Source organism: Onychostoma macrolepis, chromosome 06 (genome assembly GCF_012432095.1).
Source record: "Onychostoma macrolepis isolate SWU-2019 chromosome 06, ASM1243209v1, whole genome shotgun sequence".
Taxonomy (NCBI): domain Eukaryota; kingdom Metazoa; phylum Chordata; class Actinopteri; order Cypriniformes; family Cyprinidae; genus Onychostoma; species Onychostoma macrolepis.
Window position 1 is genome coordinate 3,973,953 of NC_081160.1, and position 22,205 is coordinate 3,996,157.

General features: G+C 36.2%; 2 protein-coding genes across 3 annotated transcripts; both read left to right on the forward strand.

Moving 5' to 3' along the window:
* The first annotated feature begins 14,314 nt into the window (after positions 1-14,314).
* On the forward strand, positions 14,315-16,880 carry LOC131542714 (transcription factor Sp5). Its single transcript, XM_058779631.1, has 3 exons — positions 14,315-14,350; positions 14,981-15,255; positions 15,502-16,880. The coding sequence occupies exons 2-3, from the start codon at positions 15,091-15,093 to the stop codon at positions 16,351-16,353; spliced, it is 1,017 nt and encodes a 338-aa protein (XP_058635614.1). The 5' UTR covers positions 14,315-14,350; positions 14,981-15,090; the 3' UTR covers positions 16,354-16,880.
* A 349-nt stretch (positions 16,881-17,229) lies between these two features.
* Positions 17,230-21,429, forward strand: erich2 (glutamate-rich 2). 2 transcript variants are annotated; one of them, XM_058779465.1, is made up of 11 exons: positions 17,230-17,445; positions 17,860-17,911; positions 18,108-18,147; positions 18,303-18,339; positions 18,552-18,650; positions 19,594-19,716; positions 19,999-20,093; positions 20,221-20,393; positions 20,484-20,541; positions 20,628-20,699; positions 21,072-21,429. In XM_058779465.1, exons 1-11 carry the CDS (start codon positions 17,438-17,440, stop codon positions 21,233-21,235), a joined length of 921 nt encoding a protein of 306 aa, XP_058635448.1. In that variant the 5' UTR covers positions 17,230-17,437; the 3' UTR covers positions 21,236-21,429. The 2 variants fall into 2 exon arrangements, with proteins under 2 accessions (XP_058635448.1, XP_058635449.1); XM_058779466.1 differs by having other exon boundaries at positions 20,002-20,093.
* Positions 21,430-22,205: the final 776 nt, after the last annotated feature.

Genomic DNA, 22,205 nt, shown 5'->3' on the forward strand with positions numbered 1-22,205 from the left:
CACATGAACAACCGGCCAAACTAATAATTGCCCAAGCTGTCACTCACCTGCCTGCAAAGTATGAAGAGGAGGGAGAGAAATGATGTGTGTGTAACCTAACAGAGCCTGACAGTTACTTTACATTCCCAGCAGTCAGGTTGACTCAATACAGTGCTTGCAACTCATATTCATCAAACAGTTTTTCTTCTCCTCCTCCAAAATTTTATGCAATTATTTTGCATTTAACAGAGATTCCATTCCTGCTTTTTTGTGTTTGCACATCTGAATGTATACAAGGAATTTAGTATTGAAAATATATTGTTATTGAACGTTTATCATTGTAACTTCATTCAAATGAATGAAATGACCTAAATGAAGAATTGTTGATTTTGCTGAATGAGATCAAACAAGAGTCAGTAAAAAGATCCAATCTTCCAATCACTCATAATTTCACCCTTAAAAGTGTTTTCTATTTTTTGTTTTTATAAACTATATTTTTTAATGTTTTAATTTAAATTAATTTAAATGATTCTAAATTAAAATTTGAATAGCAGTTTACTTTTGGATTTAAATGTACTTAGACTGGATTTAAATTGACATTATATCTCACAATTCTGACTTTTTCTCGTTGACATCTTGCAAATTTTAATTATAAACTGAACTCAGAATAACAAGATACACCCAGAATTTCTTTCTCGCAGATCTGAGTTTTATTTCTTAGAATTTTGAGCTGATATCTTGCATGTAATATATGATATCTTCCACCATGGAATACACAATTTAAAAGGTAATTGTGACTTTTTTATCTCACAAATCTGCCTTTTTTTTCAGAACTGTGAGTGAATTGTGAGATAAAAAGTCACAATAATCTTTTTTCATTTTTTTATCCTGTGTCAGAAGACAACTTCCATGCACATCTCATTTGCACTTCCGCATATTCAAACTTGCAGAGTCATATGACAAACACAAGATTAATTGTGTGTTTGCCATCACTGGTGTCAAACATGGTGAGGTGTAGCGTCTTGCAACATTTTAAAATTGATTTTTTTTTTTTTTTTTGACTAAAATGCGTGTCTTCACAAAAAGCTGTCATTTGGCAATAAAGAATACTACATAGACTGCTTTATAGTGCTTTGAGGTTCTTTTTAGAGTCATATAAAAAGGAACCCAGAGGTAGTAAAGTTGTGCTCGTACAATTTCTATCCTAACCAGTAAAACACAACACAGAGCAAGCAGATAATCATTCCTGTAAAGACTGGCAGAATGTTGTGATCCAGTATGTACAACATTCTGTTTGCTTTCTTCGTTTCCGGGCTGTGTTCGTTATTAGGACTGTAGCACATTGAAAGACACAGGGTTGTTATTCCATTATTTATAATGAAAACATCAGGCAGGTGAAGCACAAGCACACAGCACGTCTCCTGTAATTGACTCATTTATTCACGTTACTCGCTCATTCGTCTGTGGCCTGTGATGAATTAAACACCCAGGCCGTGTTCTGTCCATAACGTGTGTGTTATTATCAGTATGCCACACAACTCTCCACAAATGTGTTTCTTTCCAGTAATCATCAGCGTCCTCAGATTGCCTGTAACCCACCGTCCATCTCTCACTATGGTAAACGACATCTCAGAGCCAATAAAACACGGTAATAAAGTCTCTGCGATCAAGATTTAAATCACATATAACACCCACACAAAACAAAATCAATGAAAACTCGTTATTTTTGGGAAATTAGTATCTCAAAAACAACCCTTTATAATTCTGAGATTAATCCTCAGAGGGTTATGCTGTAACTGGATTTCATTATTGTTTAGTTTGAAGACTTATAGTCTACAGGTTTTAATAATAGCAGTACTGTTTGATCAAAGCAAATGTGCTTCAGTCTCATAGACAGGGGATGCATGTCTGAGATAATCAAGTCAATTCAAATAAATATAAAGTCAAAATTATAAAATATTATTTTATGTGATATGAAATTTTAATTCTAACATGAAAAGTCAATTATGAGATGCTAATTTATTATGACATACGTCGAAAAGATGACAAATAATTATGTCGTAATTAGAATTGTTTGTCGTAATTTTTACTTTTGATGCCATAATTCTCACAATTTATCTCAGTTATGATGTAGTATCTCAGTTTGATCATAATTACTTATCATAATTTTGACTTTTTATCTCATGATTATGACTTAATCTCTCAATTTTTTTATTGAAATTCTTTTTATCTCACAATTTTCACAATTATCACATGATTTTTATGATGTCTTTAAATTTTAGACCCCATATTACAGTGTGCACACAATATACATATTCCAAATTCAAAAGTCCAAATTCGGGGGAAGGAGTCAGACTCAGAGTTCACCAGCATCTCTCTTCTCTGACGCCAGTAAATCGTAAAGTGATTTAAATCAGTTTATGATTTGATACAGTTTAATTTTTGTCAGACAAAAGCTAAATGTGTTTATGACTGATTATGGTGGTATTCAATGTCAGGGTGTTTCTGGTGTTCCCCGAGGCAGACATGAAGTTACCTTGTGTTTTTCCTCCTCTTTTTAACCGTGAAAAAATATTAAAAGATGTCCCTGAAGATGAAGTTTGGTGACATTTCTCTATTTCAGAAGTCAATGATCCATAGAGAACAAGATAAGAAAAAAAAAGTGGATTATTGATCCCATTGTGTCTTCATTATCGCTGGGTGTATATTCAGCCTCTTTTAGAAATGACTTTGACTTTTATCCAAAATGTACTCAGCTCATCTCTGCAGTGATGAGCTTTTAAATGATATTCAAATGCTATACTGACAAAATACCTAAAATAGACAATAAATTGGCTGCCAATTCAGCAGCAGCAGGGCTGTGATTGGCTGGAGGGCAGAAAACAAGCATCTCTCCCGAGAGACGGAAGATGAATAGAGAATCTGATTCCCCAAGAGCCAGCTGCTCCAAGAGGCCCTCGGGAACCTTCACCTCTGAGTCTCCCGGGACAGTCAGGGTTAATAGATGATGAAGGGTAATCTCATGCTGAATTAGAGCGAGACTGTGCACATGAGAAAGAGAGAATGCTGAATAATGGAGCTCCTATATATTGTATCAGACTTTATTTGGCAGTTCAGTGTCATAAATACCAAAACATTTCCAATTGCCCTAGAAAACAAAACTATTTGAAACATGAGTTAATTTTTGAACTAGTTTGGTACATGTTATTGTTGAAAATCTTAATTATTAACAAATTTTTACACAATAAATCAAACTACTGAGCTCACATGAACAAGTGAAAAATTTAATGTGAGAAAATGTGGCAAATTAATTATGACAAAAAAATTAATTATGAGAGAGGTAAATATAAATAATAAAAGTTGAAATTGCAAGTCAAAATTATGAAATACTGTTAATAAATCTCAAAATTGTGAGATATGATATACTTTAAAAGTTTTTGTCATAATTATGAGGTATTTTGACGTAAGTCCATGTTTTATCTTAATTATTCATTTTATTATTTTTATTCTATGATTATGACTTAGTATGCCATAATTTTGACATAATTATTCATTGTCATAATTATTAGTTTCCTAAGCATTTTTCCCCTCATATGTAGCAGATATGGCCTTCCATTTTCAAGTTTAAATAATACATAAATAAATAAAACGTAAATATTGCGATTATTATGTTAAATATTTTGTTTACATTTTGGACCTCAGTGTACATTATACACATAATATACACATAAGTATGATAAGAATGAAACTCGAAATTATTTCAAAGAACAAATCCCTCTTTGAAGGTCTTAATATGCATTTGCCCTAGAAAACAAATGGGCTCATTTTTGAGCTAGTTTGGTGCATGCTGTTAAACCAGTGGAAGATGTTTTGAGATCACAATGAATTATAAATCATTACGTGGAGTGATTTGTTTCTCCAGAACTTTTCTGCTTAATGTTGGCGGGTGGAGGCACTGGTCTGCTCATTTCTAACAATTGGAAATACTCAACCCGCTCTTCCCTATGCAATTACAACTCATTTGAATCTCATGCCATTACTGTATCAGCTCCGATAAAACTCCAGATCGTGGTCATTTACCGTCCCCCTAGCCAAATTCTAGCCACCTTCCTAGAGGAGCTGGACGGGCTGCTGTCCTCTTTCGTGGAGGATGGCACTCCACTCCTAGTCTTTGGTGATTTCAACATTCACCTAGACAAGCCTTATGCTACAGACTTCCATGCACTCCTAGCTTCGTTTGATCTCAAACGCCTTACCACTACTAGCACGCACAAATCAGGCAACCAACTTGACTTAATTTACACACGCAATTGTACTGCAGATAACATTCTGGTACAACCGCTACATACTTGGACCATTTCTTCATTACATTTACATTACACTTTGCTTCTCCTGTGCCACCAACCCCCCTACCAGTTACTTTTAGACGAAACCTGCGCTCCCTTTCTCCTTCCCATCTTTCCTCTGTGGTATCCTCCTCTCTTCCTTCACCCACCCATTTCTCATCTCTGGATGTAAACGCAGCTACTGAGACTTTATGCTCTACCTTAACCTCTTGTCTAGACGACATTTGTCCTCTCTCCTCTAGGCCCGCACGGGCTGCTCCTTCCAACCCCTGGTTATCCGAGGTTCTTCGTGAACATCGGACTACACTCAAGCGGCAGAGAGAAAATGGCGCAAATCAAACGATCTGTCGGACCTCAGTAGGTACCAGTCTATGCTCACATCCTTCTCTGCTAAAGTCCACACTGCCAAATCCTCACATTTCCATAACAAGATCGACAGCGCTCCAGACATGCGTAATCTCTTCAGAACATTTAATTCCCTCCTCTGTCCCCTCCACCTCCTCCCTCCACCTCTATTACAGCTGATGACTTTGCCACTTTCTTTACAGACAAAACTAGATCAATCAGTGGTCAGTTTTCACCTCCACGCACACAGGACCCTCACCCTACCACATCCACTGCTAAAACTCCCATCTTTTCTTTCTGTCCACTCACTGAAGCTGAAGTATCCAAGCTTCTCCTCTCCAACCATCCTACAACATGTCCTCTTGACCCAATCCCTCACACCTTCTCCAAGCAATCTCACCCACACTCTTACCTGCACTCACACACATCATCAACACATCCCTACTCACAGGTAACTTCCCCATTGCGTTCAAGCAGGCTCGGGTAACCCCACTGCTCAAAAACCTACATTAAACACTTCTCTTATAGAAAACTACAGACCTGTCTCTCTCCTTCCGTTCATAGCGAAAACACTTGAGCGAGTTGTCTTCAACCAAGTCTCACTGTTTCTTTCACAGAACGACAAACTGGATGCTAAACAGTCAGGTTTCAGGAGGGGCCATTCAACTGAGACTGCGCTTCTCTCGGTCACTGAAGCCCTGCGAATTGCAAAAGCCCATTCAAATCATCAGTCCTCATTCTGCTGGACCTATCTGCCGCTTTTGACACTGTCAATCATCAGATACTCCTGTCCACCCTCTCATCACTGGGCATCTCTGGCATTCCACTTCGCTGGTTTGAATCCTATCTCACTGGTAGGTCTTTCAGGGTGGCCTGGGAGGTGAGGTATCCAAAGCACATACACTGGTCACTGGGGTTCCTCAGGGATCAGTTCTTGGACCCTCCTCTTCTCCACATACACTACATCACTGGGTCCCATCATACAGGCACATGGATTCTCATACCATTGCTACGCTGATGACACACAGCTCTACCTCTCTTTTCAACCAGATGATCCAACGGTAACTGCAAGGATCTCAGGTTGCCTGGCGGACATCTCGGCATGGATGAAAGAACATCACCTGCAGCTCAACCTGGCAAAGACTGAGCTTCTTGTCCTCCCTGCCACTCCGACTCTACAGCATGACTTCACGATCCAGTTAGGTTCATCAACAATAACCCCATCAACTTCGGTCAGAAATCTTGGTGTAATCTTTGATGATCAGCTGACCTTCAAAGACCACATTACAAAAACTGCTCGATCTTGCAGGTTTGCACTATATAACATCAGAAAGATCAGGCCCTTTCTGACAGAGCATGCTGCACAACTTCTTGTCCAGGCCCTTGTCATTTCTAGGCTGGACTATTGCAATGCTCTTCTGGCTGGACTTCCGTCTAATACAGTCAAACCTCTACAAATGATTCAGAATGCAGCGGCACGACTGGTCTTCAACGAGCCCAAAAGAGCCCATGTTACACCTCTCTTTATCTCCCTGCACTGGCTACCAATCACGGCTCGCATCAAGTTCAAGACACTGATGCTTGCATATAGAACAACCACTGGCTCAGCACCCGTTTACTTGCACTCTCTATTAACAAACTACATCCCTCCAGAAATCTGAGATCTGCTAGTGAGCGGCGCCTCGTGATACCATCACAGAGGCGCAAAATCACTCTCTAGATCATTCTCATTCACCATTCCTGGCTGGTGGAGCGATCTTCCCACCTCTATCCGGAATGCTGGATCCCTGTCAATCTTCAAGCAACAACTGAAAACTCATCTCTTTCGACAGCACTTGACTTCATCCTAAACTTAAAAAAAAAAAAAAAAAAATTATCTTTACTTATTCCTTCCTTTGGTAGTTTGTATTTATTTGAACAATGTCTGAGACTTGGTGTTGCAAGCACTTCGTATGTCTGATTGCCTCTTCAAGATTAATCGCTCGATGTATTCCCCAATTGTAAGTCGCTTTGGATAAAAGCGTCTGCTAAATGACTAAATGTAAATGTAAATGTAAAATAATTACTTATCATAATTTTGACTTTTTATCTCATGATTATGACTTAATCTCTCAATTTTTTTATTGAAATTCTTTTTATCTCACAATTTTCACAATTATCACATGATTTTTATGATGTCTTTAAATTTTAGACCCCATATTACAGTGTGCACACAATATACATATTCCAAATTCAAAAGTCCAAATTGGGAAGGAGTCAGACTCAGAGTTCACCAGCATCTCTCTTCTCTGACGCCAGTAAATCGTAAAGTGATTTAAATCAGTTTATGATTTGATACAGTTTAATTTTTGTCAGACAAAAGCTAAATGTGTTTATGACTGATTATGGTGGTATTCAATGTCAGGGTGTTTCTGGTGTTCCCGAGGCAGACATGAAGTTACCTTGTGTTTTTCCTCCTCTTTTTAACCGTGAAAAATATTAAAAGATGTCCCTGAAGATGAAGTTTGGTGACATTTCTCTATTTCAGAAGTCAATGATCCATAGAGAACAAGATAAGAAAAAAAAAGTGGATTATTGATCCCATTGTGTCTTCATTATCGCTGGGTGTATATTCAGCCTCTTTTAGAAATGACTTTGACTTTTATCCAAAATGTACTCAGCTCATCTCTGCAGTGATGAGCTTTTAAATGATATTCAAATGCTATACTGACAAAATACCTAAAATAGACAATAAATTGGCTGCCAATTCAGCAGCAGCAGGGCTGTGATTGGCTGGAGGGCAGAAAACAAGCATCTCTCCCGAGAGACGGAAGATGAATAGAGAATCTGATTCCCCAAGAGCCAGCTGCTCCAAGAGGCCCTCGGGAACCTTCACCTCTGAGTCTCCCGGGACAGTCAGGGTTAATAGATGATGAAGGGTAATCTCATGCTGAATTAGAGCGAGACTGTGCACATGAGAAAGAGAGAATGCTGAATAATGGAGCTCCTATATATTGTATCAGACTTTATTTGGCAGTTCAGTGTCATAAATACCAAAACATTTCCAATTGCCCTAGAAAACAAAACTATTTGAAACATGAGTTAATTTTTGAACTAGTTTGGTACATGTTATTGTTGAAAATCTTAATTATTAACAAATTTTTACACAATAAATCAAACTACTGAGCTCACATGAACAAGTGAAAAATTTAATGTGAGAAAATGTGGCAAATTAATTATGACAAAAAAAAATTAATTATGAGAGAGGTAAATATAAATAATAAAAAGTTGAAATTGCAAGTCAAAATTATGAAATACTGTTAATAAATCTCAAAATTGTGAGATATGATATACTTTAAAAGTTTTTGTCATAATTATGAGGTATTTTGACGTAAGTCCATGTTTTATCTTAATTATTCATTTTATTATTTTTATTCTATGATTATGACTTAGTATGCCATAATTTTGACATAATTATTCATTGTCATAATTATTAGTTTCCTAAGCATTTTTTCCCCCTCATATGTAGCAGATATGGCCTTCCATTTTCAAGTTTAAATAATACATAAATAAATAAAAACGTAAATATTGCGATTATTATGTTAAATATTTTGTTTACATTTTGGACCTCAGTGTACATTATACACATAATATACACATAAGTATGATAAGAATGAAACTCGAAATTATTTCAAAGAACAAATCCCTCTTTGAAGGTCTTAATATGCTTTTGCATATGGGCTCATTTTTGAGCTAGTTTGGTGCATGCTGTTAAACCAGTGGAAGATGTTTTGAGATCACAATGAATTATAAATCATTACGTGGAGTGATTTGTTTCTCCAGAACTTTTCTGCTTAATGTTGTTTCTGGATGAGAGCACAAGATGTTTGATGAGGGTCAGACAGCTGTTGTTGTGCTGATTGATATTTAATTCAAAAGGCAGTTCGTTTAGAAACATGCAAAAATCATATTTTAGTCTATCAGCTGAAGTGGTTTATTTAAAGGCATCATGGATGCTGGAACTGCACTTTCATGATTTTTTTGTTTTTTTCCATAAGGGTTGTTTCTGGGCTGAGTGAGTTTGACTGAGTGCAGAAGCTGTGAAGGGAGACACCTGACATGTTCAGTTCAGTCATCAGTAAATTTAGATTTTTGTGTAGACCTATTAAAAATATTACCCATGCTTCCAGATGGTAAATGTGACATTTTGTGAGAAAAGTGAGTCGTTTTCACTGTAGCAATAGTATCAAAATGTATCTTCTTTAGCTCAAATCATGCTAATTTTTTCAGACTGGCCAAACTAATGTGCAAGTGTTCTAGAGTAAACAGATGAATGCCTCTATCAAAAGCTGATTGATTCTTTTAACTGAAAGGCGGGATTCCATTTCTACTGTCATTATATTGAGTGAAACAAATGATCTCATTCGTTTTCCTAAGTGGTTTATGTCCTTCCTCTTATACTGTCTCTGGCATTACTAGTTTTTAAGTTAATGCAGCAATACTCTAAAATACATAGTCTCTCAATTATTGGGTAAAATGTCCATTTTCATTAGATTTGACTGGTTTCATCAATACATTTTACCTATTAATTAAACCAATGTTTAATGTTGTATATTTATAATCAACATTTTACTCCCTTTGTCCACCATATTTTCACAGTGCATTCTGGGAATGCTTTTCCATGAGTTGTTATGCTGCCTTCAAGAACAGCCGATTGCTGGTGCCTTAACATACATTCATGGGTGTGTATCAAGTTATGGTTGTCACACTTGCTTTGAAAACAGATATTGCATGATGCTGCAATTTTCTAGCAGTAAACATAGAATTATTATCAAATTTAAGTAGATCTAATGTATACAATAAAAAAAAATATTCTTACAAGAATTTGGTTAAATGTGCAATTGTCTTGTAAAACTGTTTAAAACATGAGCTTTATTAAATTAAATTTAGCTTAAATGAACATAGCACTTAACTAGTTTGGGACCAAATGTTGGTTGTTATTAATAACATTTTTTTTTTTTTACTTTATATTTCCTATAAATGTTGTAATAATTTGGTTAACATGTTTAAATTTGACAAAGGCAGTCAATTTGTGTGTGTGTTTTTTTTTTTTTTTTTTATTGTGTGTGTGTGTGTGTGTGTGTGTGTGTCAGACTTCCACCTGCTGTAAAGGGTTCAAATAATTTTTAAATTTTAAAGAATGCAACATTTTAGGTAATCAAATGAAAATCATTTTCTGCCTGTAGCATCAGTTACTAAATGCTACTAACCTGAGTGGCAGATTGAATGATTTGGACAGCAGACAGCAGAAGACAGTCTGTCCTTCTTGTTGAGTTTGCATGAATGTTATTAATCTGTAAAGCTGAAGTCCTGGGTTTTAATGCTAGCTCCCAATCATCCAGCGTTCTACTTACAATTCAGTTTTTGGACAACTTTAAGGCTATTTGACCAGAGATGGCGACTAAATATCTAGCTCAGGGAAACAGATCTTAGAGACCAACTTAAAACGACATGAAAGGCACCTCAGTCTTTGTCATTTTGGGAAATCTTCTTAGCATCATAGAGACGTGTTAACAGGATCCAATGCCCGAGTGCTTATCGTCAAACGCTGTCAGATTTGCTCACAGGTAATCTGCTGCTAACACACACCGTTCCTCTGAATGTCCCTCACCTGTCTGTGAGATAGGAGGGATATTCTCTGTGGTTTTCCTCGGTTCTGTAGCCATAAGCGTCTCTCTTTGACAGGAAGTGCAGATGCTGTTCCACAAGTTTTATCAGCGTCTGAATGCAGCAGTTGAAGTAAATCTTCAAGCAAATATGTTTAAACCAGCTGACAAAATTTTATCCAAGATGCCTTAAATGTTAAAAAGTGACGGATTAGTCCTGCTGTGCACGAATGGACTGATTTCATTTCAAAGAAATGAACTGCAACTTTTAAAGAAAGATTTGAATTCTCATTAATAATGTCTATTCATTTCTGTAACTGTCAGTTGCTTTGGATAGGTGTCTGCTAAATGACTCTTTACTGGTCTTGCATAGGAAAGTTTGTCCCACTTAGACTGCATGACCAATGTGTAATACTCACCCACAGTTTGTTTTGTTTTTACATGCAGATCTGAAAATAATCAAACTGACAGAACATGTGAACCCTGATAAATCTGATTAAAGGCTGCAGTTTTCACAAAAAGCTTTCAAGTGTGCAATGTATATTAGACTAATTGATTTATAATTTAAAGTTTTGTGGTTTAGTGAGATTTAAGGAATTACTTTATTCAGCAAGAATGCATTAAATTGATCAAAAGTAGACTTTTACATTTTTAGCAGCAGCACAACTTTTTACATTGATAAAATTGATAGTAATAAGAAATAATCAGCATATTAGAATGATTTCTGAAGGATCATGTGACACTGAAGACTGGAGTAATGATGCTGAAAATTCAGCTTTGATCACAGCAATAAATTACATTTTAACATATTTGCTTAAAAAACAGCTATTTTAATAATATTTCACAATATTGTTGTTTTTACTGCATGTTTGACCAAATAAATGCAGCATTGGTGAACATAAGAGACTTCTTTAAAAAACACTAACAAAAAACAATCTTCTGAAATCTAAATCTACTGCTTTATAATGTGTATAATATCTCAAAAATGCCAAAAACAACAGTCCAGTCCCTCATTGATCCAGATTTTGCCTAGACACAGATATCAGCTCTTCCACCATCTTTTCTGCTGCAGGTATTTGCATCAGAATATCATCTCAGTGAAGGCATTCAGAAACGCAGCATTGCAACTTTGTTCAAGGCCATGGCTGGTACTGTAATTAACATTGATTGTGACTTTGATGTGCTTTCTGGGGAAATGGAAATGTGCTCATCAAATCAGGTTCAGACATCATTAGCCGAGCAGCTCCGTCTCCTGTCAATTACTGAACTGCCTCATTCACACGCCGTCTCTAATGGCAGCCTACAGTCCTTTATCACTCTCTTAATGCTGATTTTTGGAGAGAAAATCCGTTGTTTCATCATTAAACTGGATTTATTGTAGTTCTTCAAGCCAGCGTTGTGGCACTCGTTTAATGCAGCTTTAGAAGCAAGTTTAGACTGTTGTACTTTACTTTTTCCACACAGCAGGACCATTTAAAAATGAACTAGTCAAAGAAAAATACTTGAAATGCTAAAAAGCTGATGAGTCGCAGGACCTAGAATATACGTAAATATCATGTATATATGTAAATATCAACAATTCAAAAAATGTCATGATGTTGGTAAATGTAAAGCACTCTGAGGCAATACTGCAAATATTATAAATGCCACTCATAAAGATGAAGCTAATTGGCCCAGAACTCTTCTGATTGGTCCGTCTCCGATCTGCTCTAATAACCATTACCACAGGAATAATTACAGACTAGACTCAATGTTATCATTCCTCTCTCTCTCTCTCGTTCCATCTTTCGTGTTCGGTGTCCCTCAAAGGAAAGGTCTGATGTAAATGGGTCACTCTCACACCTTGGAGTGCATGTTGAAAGCGTTCTGATTCTATTAACAGGCATCTTCCTCCCCAGGCTCTTCTGACCCGATAACATGCTTTTTTAATTGTCATGCAGTGAATTCCAACATTAGCAATAAAGAACTGCTTTTTGCTGAGAAGACATGTTGTGGAACCCAGCCCTTCAATAACCCGAAGCATCCCTCTGGCCTACATGTGAAATTTTGTTTTAAAGTCTTTATCATACACGTAAAAACAGGAGGGATCGTTTCCCCCCCGTGTACATATTCAGATCGACTAAAAAAATGCAGCACACAGTTGAATATTTGTTGGAATTTAGCTCTGATTAGGTTAAAGATTCAGATTTCAGAGGCTCAAACTTAAACAAAAACATGTGAACACATCTTACACATGCTCTATAAAAGAACAGAAAAAAAACATGATTAATTACAATGAGCTATTTTAATACTGACAAGCAGTCCTAAAATATTTATTTATTTATTTAATGCATGCATGTTTACATTAAGTTTGTTCTGATTTTAGAGATAGGCACTTCAGTGAAAAAAAAGTGAACTGTAAAAAATGTGAAAAATTATTTTAATTATAAAGCTTATTGTAGTACATTTTACAAGAAAATACTATTTCAATCTTTCTACTTAAAATCATGTTTAATTAAATGTGTTACTTGTAATTTACTTGTAATAATATTTATTTGTAATTATTTGTGAAATTAACTAGCAATAGTTTCAAAGTACATTTTGAGCACTTGGAGTCACACTTTACTCATGATTTTGTTTTCTTTCTGCAATGATTAATTATTTATTTTAATCTATTGACAAACAGCCCTAATATTTATTTATGCATGCATACATAAAGTATCTGCCAAATGATAGATCAAATGTAAACAAGAGTGTGAAAAAGAGAAGTATAAGAAGTCTATTTTCAATTACAGTATAATTTCCCAGAGGATATTTTGTATTGGACATTTTGGTTGCTCTTTCAGGAGTCTCAGTGGAGCTCTTATTGAAGCATCTTGTAAAAGGTAAGAAGGTCTCAGAGGTTTCTTTTAACGTTCCTTAAATGAAATAGACCCTTAGATGAAATAGGCTCAAATGTTGTGATACATTACAAATATACAGCTGTATAAATAACATGGGTTGCAGCTCAAAACATTTAGTCTTCAAAAGATTTGATGAGAAATCTGAGGTTAACTGGGTTTAAACAAAGTGACAAAAGTCTCAGAAAAAGAAAAAAAAAAGGTACAAAGGCTGTCACTGGGGCAGCACCTTGTTAAAATACCCATTTATTATCAGTAACTCCTGAGTAATTATATGATGACTGCATTCATCAGCTTATGCGCTCTTAAGCAGGACCGTATACCACACACACCTAAACCGCTTCAAACGGCCCACAGTTCATGACCCAGGGCTAAAGTACTCGCCAGAACTCTGGCTTTTAAACACAAAACCAGGCTTCACCTCAAAGGTTCACCAAGGGAAACAGGAGAGAACTATCGCGTTACTGGGGGAAACTTTTAAATTAAAGAGACCCAAGTTGGAGGGCCTTCATGTAGGCCTGAGAGAACAATGGCTGCTTTCTGTCTTCAAGAGACTTCAAAGCTGCGTGCCGTGAAGGAACAGAGTTCTGCTTTGTTGTGGAAAGTCACAGATGTTGCTCTACTTCTAGACACCCTTGTAAGCGCTTCAAGAGGTATTCAATAGCCCAGCCTCCCACACGCTGCCTCTTAACCATGTCCTTTACTCTCACTGCGTCATCGTGAATGGACCAGCGAGTTTCCATGCTGTTCTTTTTAAATTGTTGTAGTATTATTCAACTGTAAAATCTTTTAAAATGTTAAATTTAAACTTTCACAAAAATGGTTGGTGAAAAAAATAATAATAATAATCTATTCAAATATATTAAAGTTTTCAAGTTTTGTGTGCAATGTGATTTATCATTATATCTCTGCATATGTATAATTTCTCAAAAATACAGAAACATAAAACAGTTCTTTATTAATCCTGTTTTGAAATTTGTTGTCAAAATATTATTAAAATAATAAAGGTTTCTTTTTTTAATCCTATGCAATCTTATTCATTTGGAATCTGTGATTAATCTATTATTCAAAAACATATGTCTCCATAATGAAATATAGGGCAAATACATATTTAAAACATTGCTAAATTCCATCCAAAAGAGAAATTCAGTTAATTGTAAGTATATTCCAGAAAAATTGTTGCTATGATACATTTCAGAGAGTAAGCTGATCCTGCATTCCTTTGAACTTATATTGTACTGCTGTTGTTTTTTTGTTTTATTTTGGTTAAACTTGGTTAAACAAAGATTAACTTTTAAACTTACAAAATGGCAATAAAACAGAAATGGTAATAATCAAGTTACATATATTCTGCTCTGAGGGGCGTCCACACAATTTTATAAACTTGCACACATTACTTTGTTTTCTTTCTCTAAAATGGAACTAAAAAAACTTTCATTGGTAAGCAGTCCTAGTAGGCTATATATATTCTTACATGTGTGTGTGTTTATTTATTTCTGTTTTATATGTTTGACAAGGCAAAACTGAACCTCTAGTTATTTAATTAAAAGTTGCAACTTTTCATATTTTGCTACATTATCCAACTAACATGCATTACCCAAAGAAAATAATTCTATCCCGCCTCATAGACATAAGTCACAATTACTGTGTGTTCTTCAGTGACATATACTCTACATTTTTTATTTTCTTTGATCCATTCAACTAATCCAGATTAATTAATTCATAAATTGCACCTCCTTCATCATCTCACCCTCCAAATAATCAATTCTTTTATTATCCAAAGCAGCAAACATTCAAAGGATTTGAGCTCTTCCGTTATTCTTTGATGATTGGGCAGCGGTAAACTTCAAAGGGAAAACTCTTCATTCTGACTGGCTGGAGTTCTGATCAAACTCGATGAAATGTTGCCAGTGTGTTCACTTTGCTCCAGGATTCTCCCGCGAGTTGTTTGAGGTGCGCAATTTTGGGAACTATAAGGATTCTGGCTCGACAAGGCTTCGTTTGCGTGGCTTAACTGCGAGAGCCATAATGCGCAATGACCCACTGCAAGCTTTCCTTCAGGTGCGTAAAGAGCATTCTCCGAGGTGAACTGTGTTAAAATTATCGTTTTGATGGATTTAAAGCATGCATGTTGATTTAGGGGTGATTCATTATTTTAAGCAATAACTTTCAGCATTCATTTGCACAAAGCATGCTGCCAGTGTGATTCAGAGCAGTGGTTCTCACGCTTAATAATTGCCTTAAATAGGCTAAGTGCTAGAATAAAGAATTGGATTAGAGTACCAACATTGATATTTCATTTCGCAGGATCGGACGCCAAATTCCACCCCAGAATCCATCAAAGGATCCCCCTTGATGTTGCTGGAAGACACCTGTAATCGCATCTGCCATTCCCATGCATCCAGATCCATGGAGCACCACCAGCACATCTCATATGAAGGCTCCCCACCAAAGCTCTTCCATCCCTGGAGAAGTGATGCAACTTTCTCACAGCACCTCCAGACCCCATTAAATCCACACCACGAGTTGCCACTGACACCCCCGGCGGAGCACTATGACTTCTCACCCCTGAAGATGTTGCCTTGTGCGTCAGCATGCGCTACTCTTCCCACGTCTTACGTGCCCACGCACACTGGACTTTTGGACCAATGGTGGACTGCCAATCACTCCTCAACACATCAATTTGAGATCCCCCGCGGGTGGGTTCTGGGTCACCCTGAGCTCGGCCAGTACCAGACACAAATCGCCACCCTGTTGCACTCCAAGTCTCGCAGATGCCGGAGGTGCATGTGCCCCAACTGCCAAAAGAGCAGCGACGCGTCGGGGAAGAGAAAGCAGCACGTGTGCCACCTGCCGGGCTGCGGGAAGGTGTACGGCAAGACGTCGCACCTGAAGGCGCACCTGAGGTGGCACGCAGGTGAGCGGCCGTTCGTCTGCAGCTGGATGTTCTGCGGGAAGAGCTTCACGCGCTCAGACGAGCTCCAGAGGCACCTGCGCACGCACACCGGCGAGAAGCGCTTCACCTGTCCAGACTGCGCCAAACGCTTCACGCGCAGCGACCACCTGGCCAAACACCTGAAGACGCACCTGATGCGCAAGAACAGACCGCTGTTCCCCGTGCTGGATCACGTCAACAAAACTCTTGAACAGAAGTCTTAGATCGTATTTTGTGAGCACTTTTTGCGGGCCATCTCAGTAAATAGGCCTATAAAATGTTGGGGTGTGTTTTTAATTCAAGTCAAATCTTTAATTTGGGGCAAGTTGTCACATTTGTTTGTAAATGTTATACATGCGTATATACATTTTATTAATTACAATATTTGTTGGACAAAACAATAGTTTTGCCTTTTTGTGTGTTTGCTGTTCCATCGATTTGTTTTCATAACTGGTTTAAATATAACAGAAAAACCAGCTGTTTGATGTCATTGAGACATCTTAAGTGACAACATGCTTAAAAGATATGGGTTAGGCCAAGTCTTTCTTCCTTTAATTCTGTCTGAGAAATGTTCAAAAGCGTTTTATCGTCAGGACTTTAAGGTAAGTGTCTATATAGAATTTTTTTGACCATGAAAAAAAATTAAAATAATAAAGTTTACCATACGCAAGATGTTAACTTAAGCAAAAACGTTAATTGGCATTTACCTTCGTTTTCAAAAAGACATGGAGGCTATATCAAGTGTATACTATTTTTTTTACTGTGTTTTTTTTTTAACCACACCAAAAACAAATGCACAATTTTAGTCGGGTTTTTTTTTTTTTTTTTTTTGATAACTTGAAAGTTAAAATACTCATGGACCAAAGAAGAGGCCTATATTGTGCACTGTTTATTATTTAGAAGAGTATTGTGTTTACTGTATATCATTATTATTAATACAGTAATTTTATGCTGTAATATATTGTGTAATACAAATATATTGTGTTTGTATTTTGTTTGGGAGTCTGGGGCCAGTGTTGAATGTATCAAGTGTTACGCAAGACGTTGGTTCCGTCAGGAGCATGTTGCGCGCGGATTATTTAGAGGTGACGCCGCCGGTTGCTATGGAAACAGGACGCTTTTTCCGCTGCAACCTTCCAGTGCTCTCAAACTGCGACGAGGCTTAGAAAGTCGAAAGAAACTTCAGAAAAGTGTTACTGTAGGTTTGAAATTTTATGGCAGACAGTAGTAAAAAAAAATATTACCCCTTTAGCTCTCAAATACAGTCGATAGATCTTTATAAAGAATAAAGTTAGACACGTCGCACAGATGAACAGGTAAGAGCGCTCATATATGGCACTTTAACGTTAAGTTATTAGCCAATTACATGACTTCCATTTTCTACGTGATTTTTCACAGTTTATACCTATTTTTCTACTTTTGTTCGCTGTAAATATCGCAGTAGAATGTGACTGATAGTGATCGACGCTTTAAAAATTCAACAGACTCTTGAGTTACAGTACTGTGTACATCGACACTGATCTAACTGGGACTGTTAGCTAACTTATATGTTAAAATAACATCAGGGCCCTGGCATATTTATTCATTAACTCAGCATGAACACTCAATTGTATTTTAAACATTTTTATGATTTTTATTAGTAGAAACACACTTTATTTAACTTTATATAATGGCTTTACCAATTCTTTAACATAAAAAGATGTTAAAGTGTGTTTATTATTGATTATAAGTTTACAGTGTGTTGGAAGGCCCTCAGAAGTCTCATCCAAAGTCAATGAAAAGGTCAGTGGCAGGACAATCTACATTTGGAGATTGTTCATGTTCCATTTCGATACTGAAATCGTGTTTTCTTTCATATTAGAAACAATTGTATCTGATGTTGATCATTGTGCTATTTCAGTAGCATATGTGTCATTTTAAAGCATTGTTTTGACTTAAGTCTTGTTCAGATTTTGTATTCTTTCTATTTCTGCTAAAGGAGGTTGCACCCTTAAAACCAGTGATTGGCAGCTCAGCAGGTAAAATAATTTAGGCGTTAGTCTGCAGGAATTAATATCTATACATTTACACATGCACGTAGTTACATGCACATGACAATGGTCTGTCTTGGTTTCCTTAAGGCTTATTTTTTTCTTCTGAAAGGGTTAATGAAATTAACTGCTTTGTTCTGTAGATCCAGTGGCAAAAGAATCAGTGGAATGGAAACCAAAGTAGGTTTAAAAATGTGTTTCTAGGTCACTGCGATTATATACTGTATTGTTTGAATGCTGACCTATGAACAATGAAGATTTTTATTGGATTTTCAGATCTATCAGGTCTTTTGAATTCAATATGCTTTTCGATACATACAATACGCTTTACCTGATTTAAAAAAAACATGTCCATATCAAATGCATTAGGTGCTTTGTTTGATTTTGTGTAGGCAACACAAACCAAAACTCAGTGGAAAGACAGAAGGACAGGGACCCTCTGTAAACTCTGAGACAACAAATATTGAACTCAAAGCTCTGAGTTCCACAAGGTAAAAGCAGTAGAGACATTTTATAACAGTGATTAATGAACAAAAATTGCATGCAGCTCTCAGTCAACAGGTCAATGTAAAAGAACTGGGATATTTACAATTAAAGAATAGTTGACCCAAAATAAAAATTTGCTGAAAATGTACTGACCTTGATTTAGATGAGTTTGATTCTTCATTGGAACAGATTTGTTGAAATTTAGCATACATCACTTGCTCAGCAATGGCTCCTGCAGTGAATGGGTGCCGTCAGAATGAGAGTCCAAACAACTGATAAAAACATCACAAGTAATCCACACCACTCCAATCCATCAGTTAATGTCTTGTGAAGTCAAAAGATGCAGGTTTGTTAGAAAAAAATCCATCAAGATGTTTTTAACTTCAAACCATTGTCCTCTATCCATAATACTGCTTTCTCCAGTGAAAAAGTTGTTTCATCTGAATCAGGAGAGAAATATGCACAGATTTACAAGCAAAAACAGTCCAAAACAGTTTAAAATAAAATGACAGTGGATTTTGATATGAGAGGACAGCAGGGGATGCACTTTTTCACTGGAGGAAACATTGTTGTGGATTATGGACTCCACGTAATTTGGCCAGAAGTGATGATTTAAAACCGTCTTAATTATGAATGTGTTTTTACAAACAAGCATCGTTTCACTTCAGAAGACGCTAATTGATGGACTGGAGTGGTGTGGGTTACTCGTGGATTATTGTGATGTTTTTATCAGCTGTTTGGGCTCTCATTCTGACGGCACCCATTCACTGCAGAGGATCCACTGGTGAGCAAGTGATGGAATGCTACATTTCTCCAAATCTTGAATGGGCTGAGGGGAAGGAAAATATTTCTTTAAACTTATTTAAAATGTATATAAGCATTTTTATTCTTGAAATAAGAATGCTTATGTACAACATTTTGCTTTGGTTTTGGTTTTGTAATATATAGGCAAATGAAAGCAAAACCTGGTGAAAAGACAGAGGGTCAGGATCCTTCTATAAAGACAGAGGTCAATCCTTCCCTGAACTCTGAGACATCAGATACCACACTCAAAGTACACACTTCCAAGAGGTAAAAACAAAAGCATTTCATTTCACAAAATAATAACTAAAAGCAACAAGTTTTCTATACTAGAGAATTAGGATAGATGCACAATACTAAAAGGAATAAAGAAACAGTCTTATTTTTAATTTGAGTATATCAGTTGCTTTTTGTATTCGGGTCAGCATGCTCTTTGGGTCATGCATGGGATGTGGTTTATGGGCCGTACATGCATAAAGCTGGGAAGCTGATGGCATTCATTCGCTCCAGTGATCTCTAATAGTTTACCTTTTATCACCCATTTTTTTTCAGCAGCAGAGGGTGTAATGCCTCTAAAGCTCCGTCCTTCAGAAATGTAACCACGCATGGACATAAACTACCTAAACAGGTTCCCCCTATTATGACAGGTACTGAATCTGTTTCATCCTTTAGTTCTTTTCAGCACAATTATTGTTCAATCTATTTGTCTCAGAGTATCTGAAGCATTTTGTGATATCCATGGTGTCCAAAATGGATTTTCTTTTTCAATTTAAGCATTAGAAAAACAAGGAGAATGTGCTGTCCAGTCAGAAAGTGTGCATGAACTACATATCCAGGCCCCTCAAGTAGTGCTGTCTGCAAATGACCAGGATCCTCATGAGGCACAGAGTGAAGAGGATGGAAATGAGAGCGCTGAAGGACATGTGCCACTAGAATTGTTTGCAGAGGTGAGGCATATAGGACACGTCATGTACCTGATGTGTTTGAAAATGACTACTGACTAAACAAATGTTCTGTTTTTGTTTCTATGAATCCAGTTTCTACAGGCTGTGATGACAAAGAATTACCAGCTTGCGAAGAAACTCTGTCAGATGAGTATGTAGCCATGTGAATTAGTGTTGTTTACAATTGCCATTTCTCATATAAACAATACTGATGTTTTCATTATTCTTTAAATTCAGTTTTAATTTATGAGCCTCAGAATTCAGAGGCCAAGAGCTTCCTGCCTCTCATTGAAGAAAAATTACTGATAGGTGAGATTATAATCTAGTATTTTTCTAACTATCTATCTATCTATCTATTAGTTTATTTTTGACATGGTAGTTTCACTTTGCTTTGACCCTTAAATTGTTAAATTGTAGAATTTACATTCTTATGACAAAAACATAAGCTTTTTACTATGATTTTCCTCTTTAGTCTTTAAATGAACATAGTGATATGTATTTCTAAATTGCTTTAACCAAAAATGTTTTCATAAGCGCTGCAGACATTAATGAAAATTAAATGCCATTAATTAATTAGAAGCAATGTTCCAAATGAGTAACTTTAATAATGTGTGAGCAAAGACTTGAAATGTAAGTGTGTTGAATTCACCTTCTTTATTTGGATATGATTTTTAATTCTAGAATCAGATGAGGAATCGGATGATGATGATGATGATGAATCTGATGAATCTGACACATCTGATGATGATGACGTTGAAGATGATGATGATGAGTCCTCAGATGATGAGTCTTCTGACACAGAGTCCACTGACAGCACAGATGATACATTATCATCTTCATCATAAACAACGAACAAACAAGTTTAGTAGATCTAGTGGTCCTAATCACGTACAGTATTGTTTTAGTATTAATACATAATTGCTCATTAACAATGTGTGTCATGTTTAGAATCTCATGCATGCTCAGTTATGTCTAATACTGACTGGACATTAAATTATATTCTGCGTGAATTGTAATCTATATGTTTTAAGATAATAAAGTAGCTATTACCTACTTTGGGTTTAGTTGTTGAAATGTGCAAGACATTATAGCGCCATCTAATGGAGGGGAAAAAACTGTTTCACAATTTGAACCGGGGTTAGTTGTCACACTGGAAAGTTGTCAAAAAGCTCCCCATCTAACAAGGAACGTTCTTTTTGGCTAATGTTCTGGAAAGGTTCTCTCAACATTATTAACAAACGTTTTTTTTTTCAAGTAACGTTATTAGAATGTTTTTTCAAAGTTATTTGGTCTTTAATAATGTTCTCAAAATGTTAGAACGAAAACATTATTTATACATCGTTCATGGAATCATTTTTTTTTTAAACGTTTAAATTGGACGTTCATCTAACATTGATCGAACGTTCATAAATGTTGCTACTTGTTTTAGAATTTCCAGAGAACATTCAAAGCGTTCCCATAATGTTTACGGAATGATAAAATGGAATATTCCTTTAACGTTAAAACATTTAAAAACAGGACATTTTGAACTGTAAGACAACATTCAGAAATAACTTTTTCTTAACTGACTTGGAACATTAGAAAATGCTCTTAGAACATAATTGTGTTTAATTAGGTCATTTATATAATACTATAATATTTTGAGTAGTCCAAATATACAAATGCTTTTTTTTCTTTAGCAGTGGCTGTGTTGAATTCAAGTCTTTTCAAAATTAATTGAAACTACAGTTGTCGTGAATTTTATTCTCTATAGTCCGTTTCAAGTATAGTATTATTTTTGAAATAGCTGTTGCACGGTTGAACACAAAATCACAA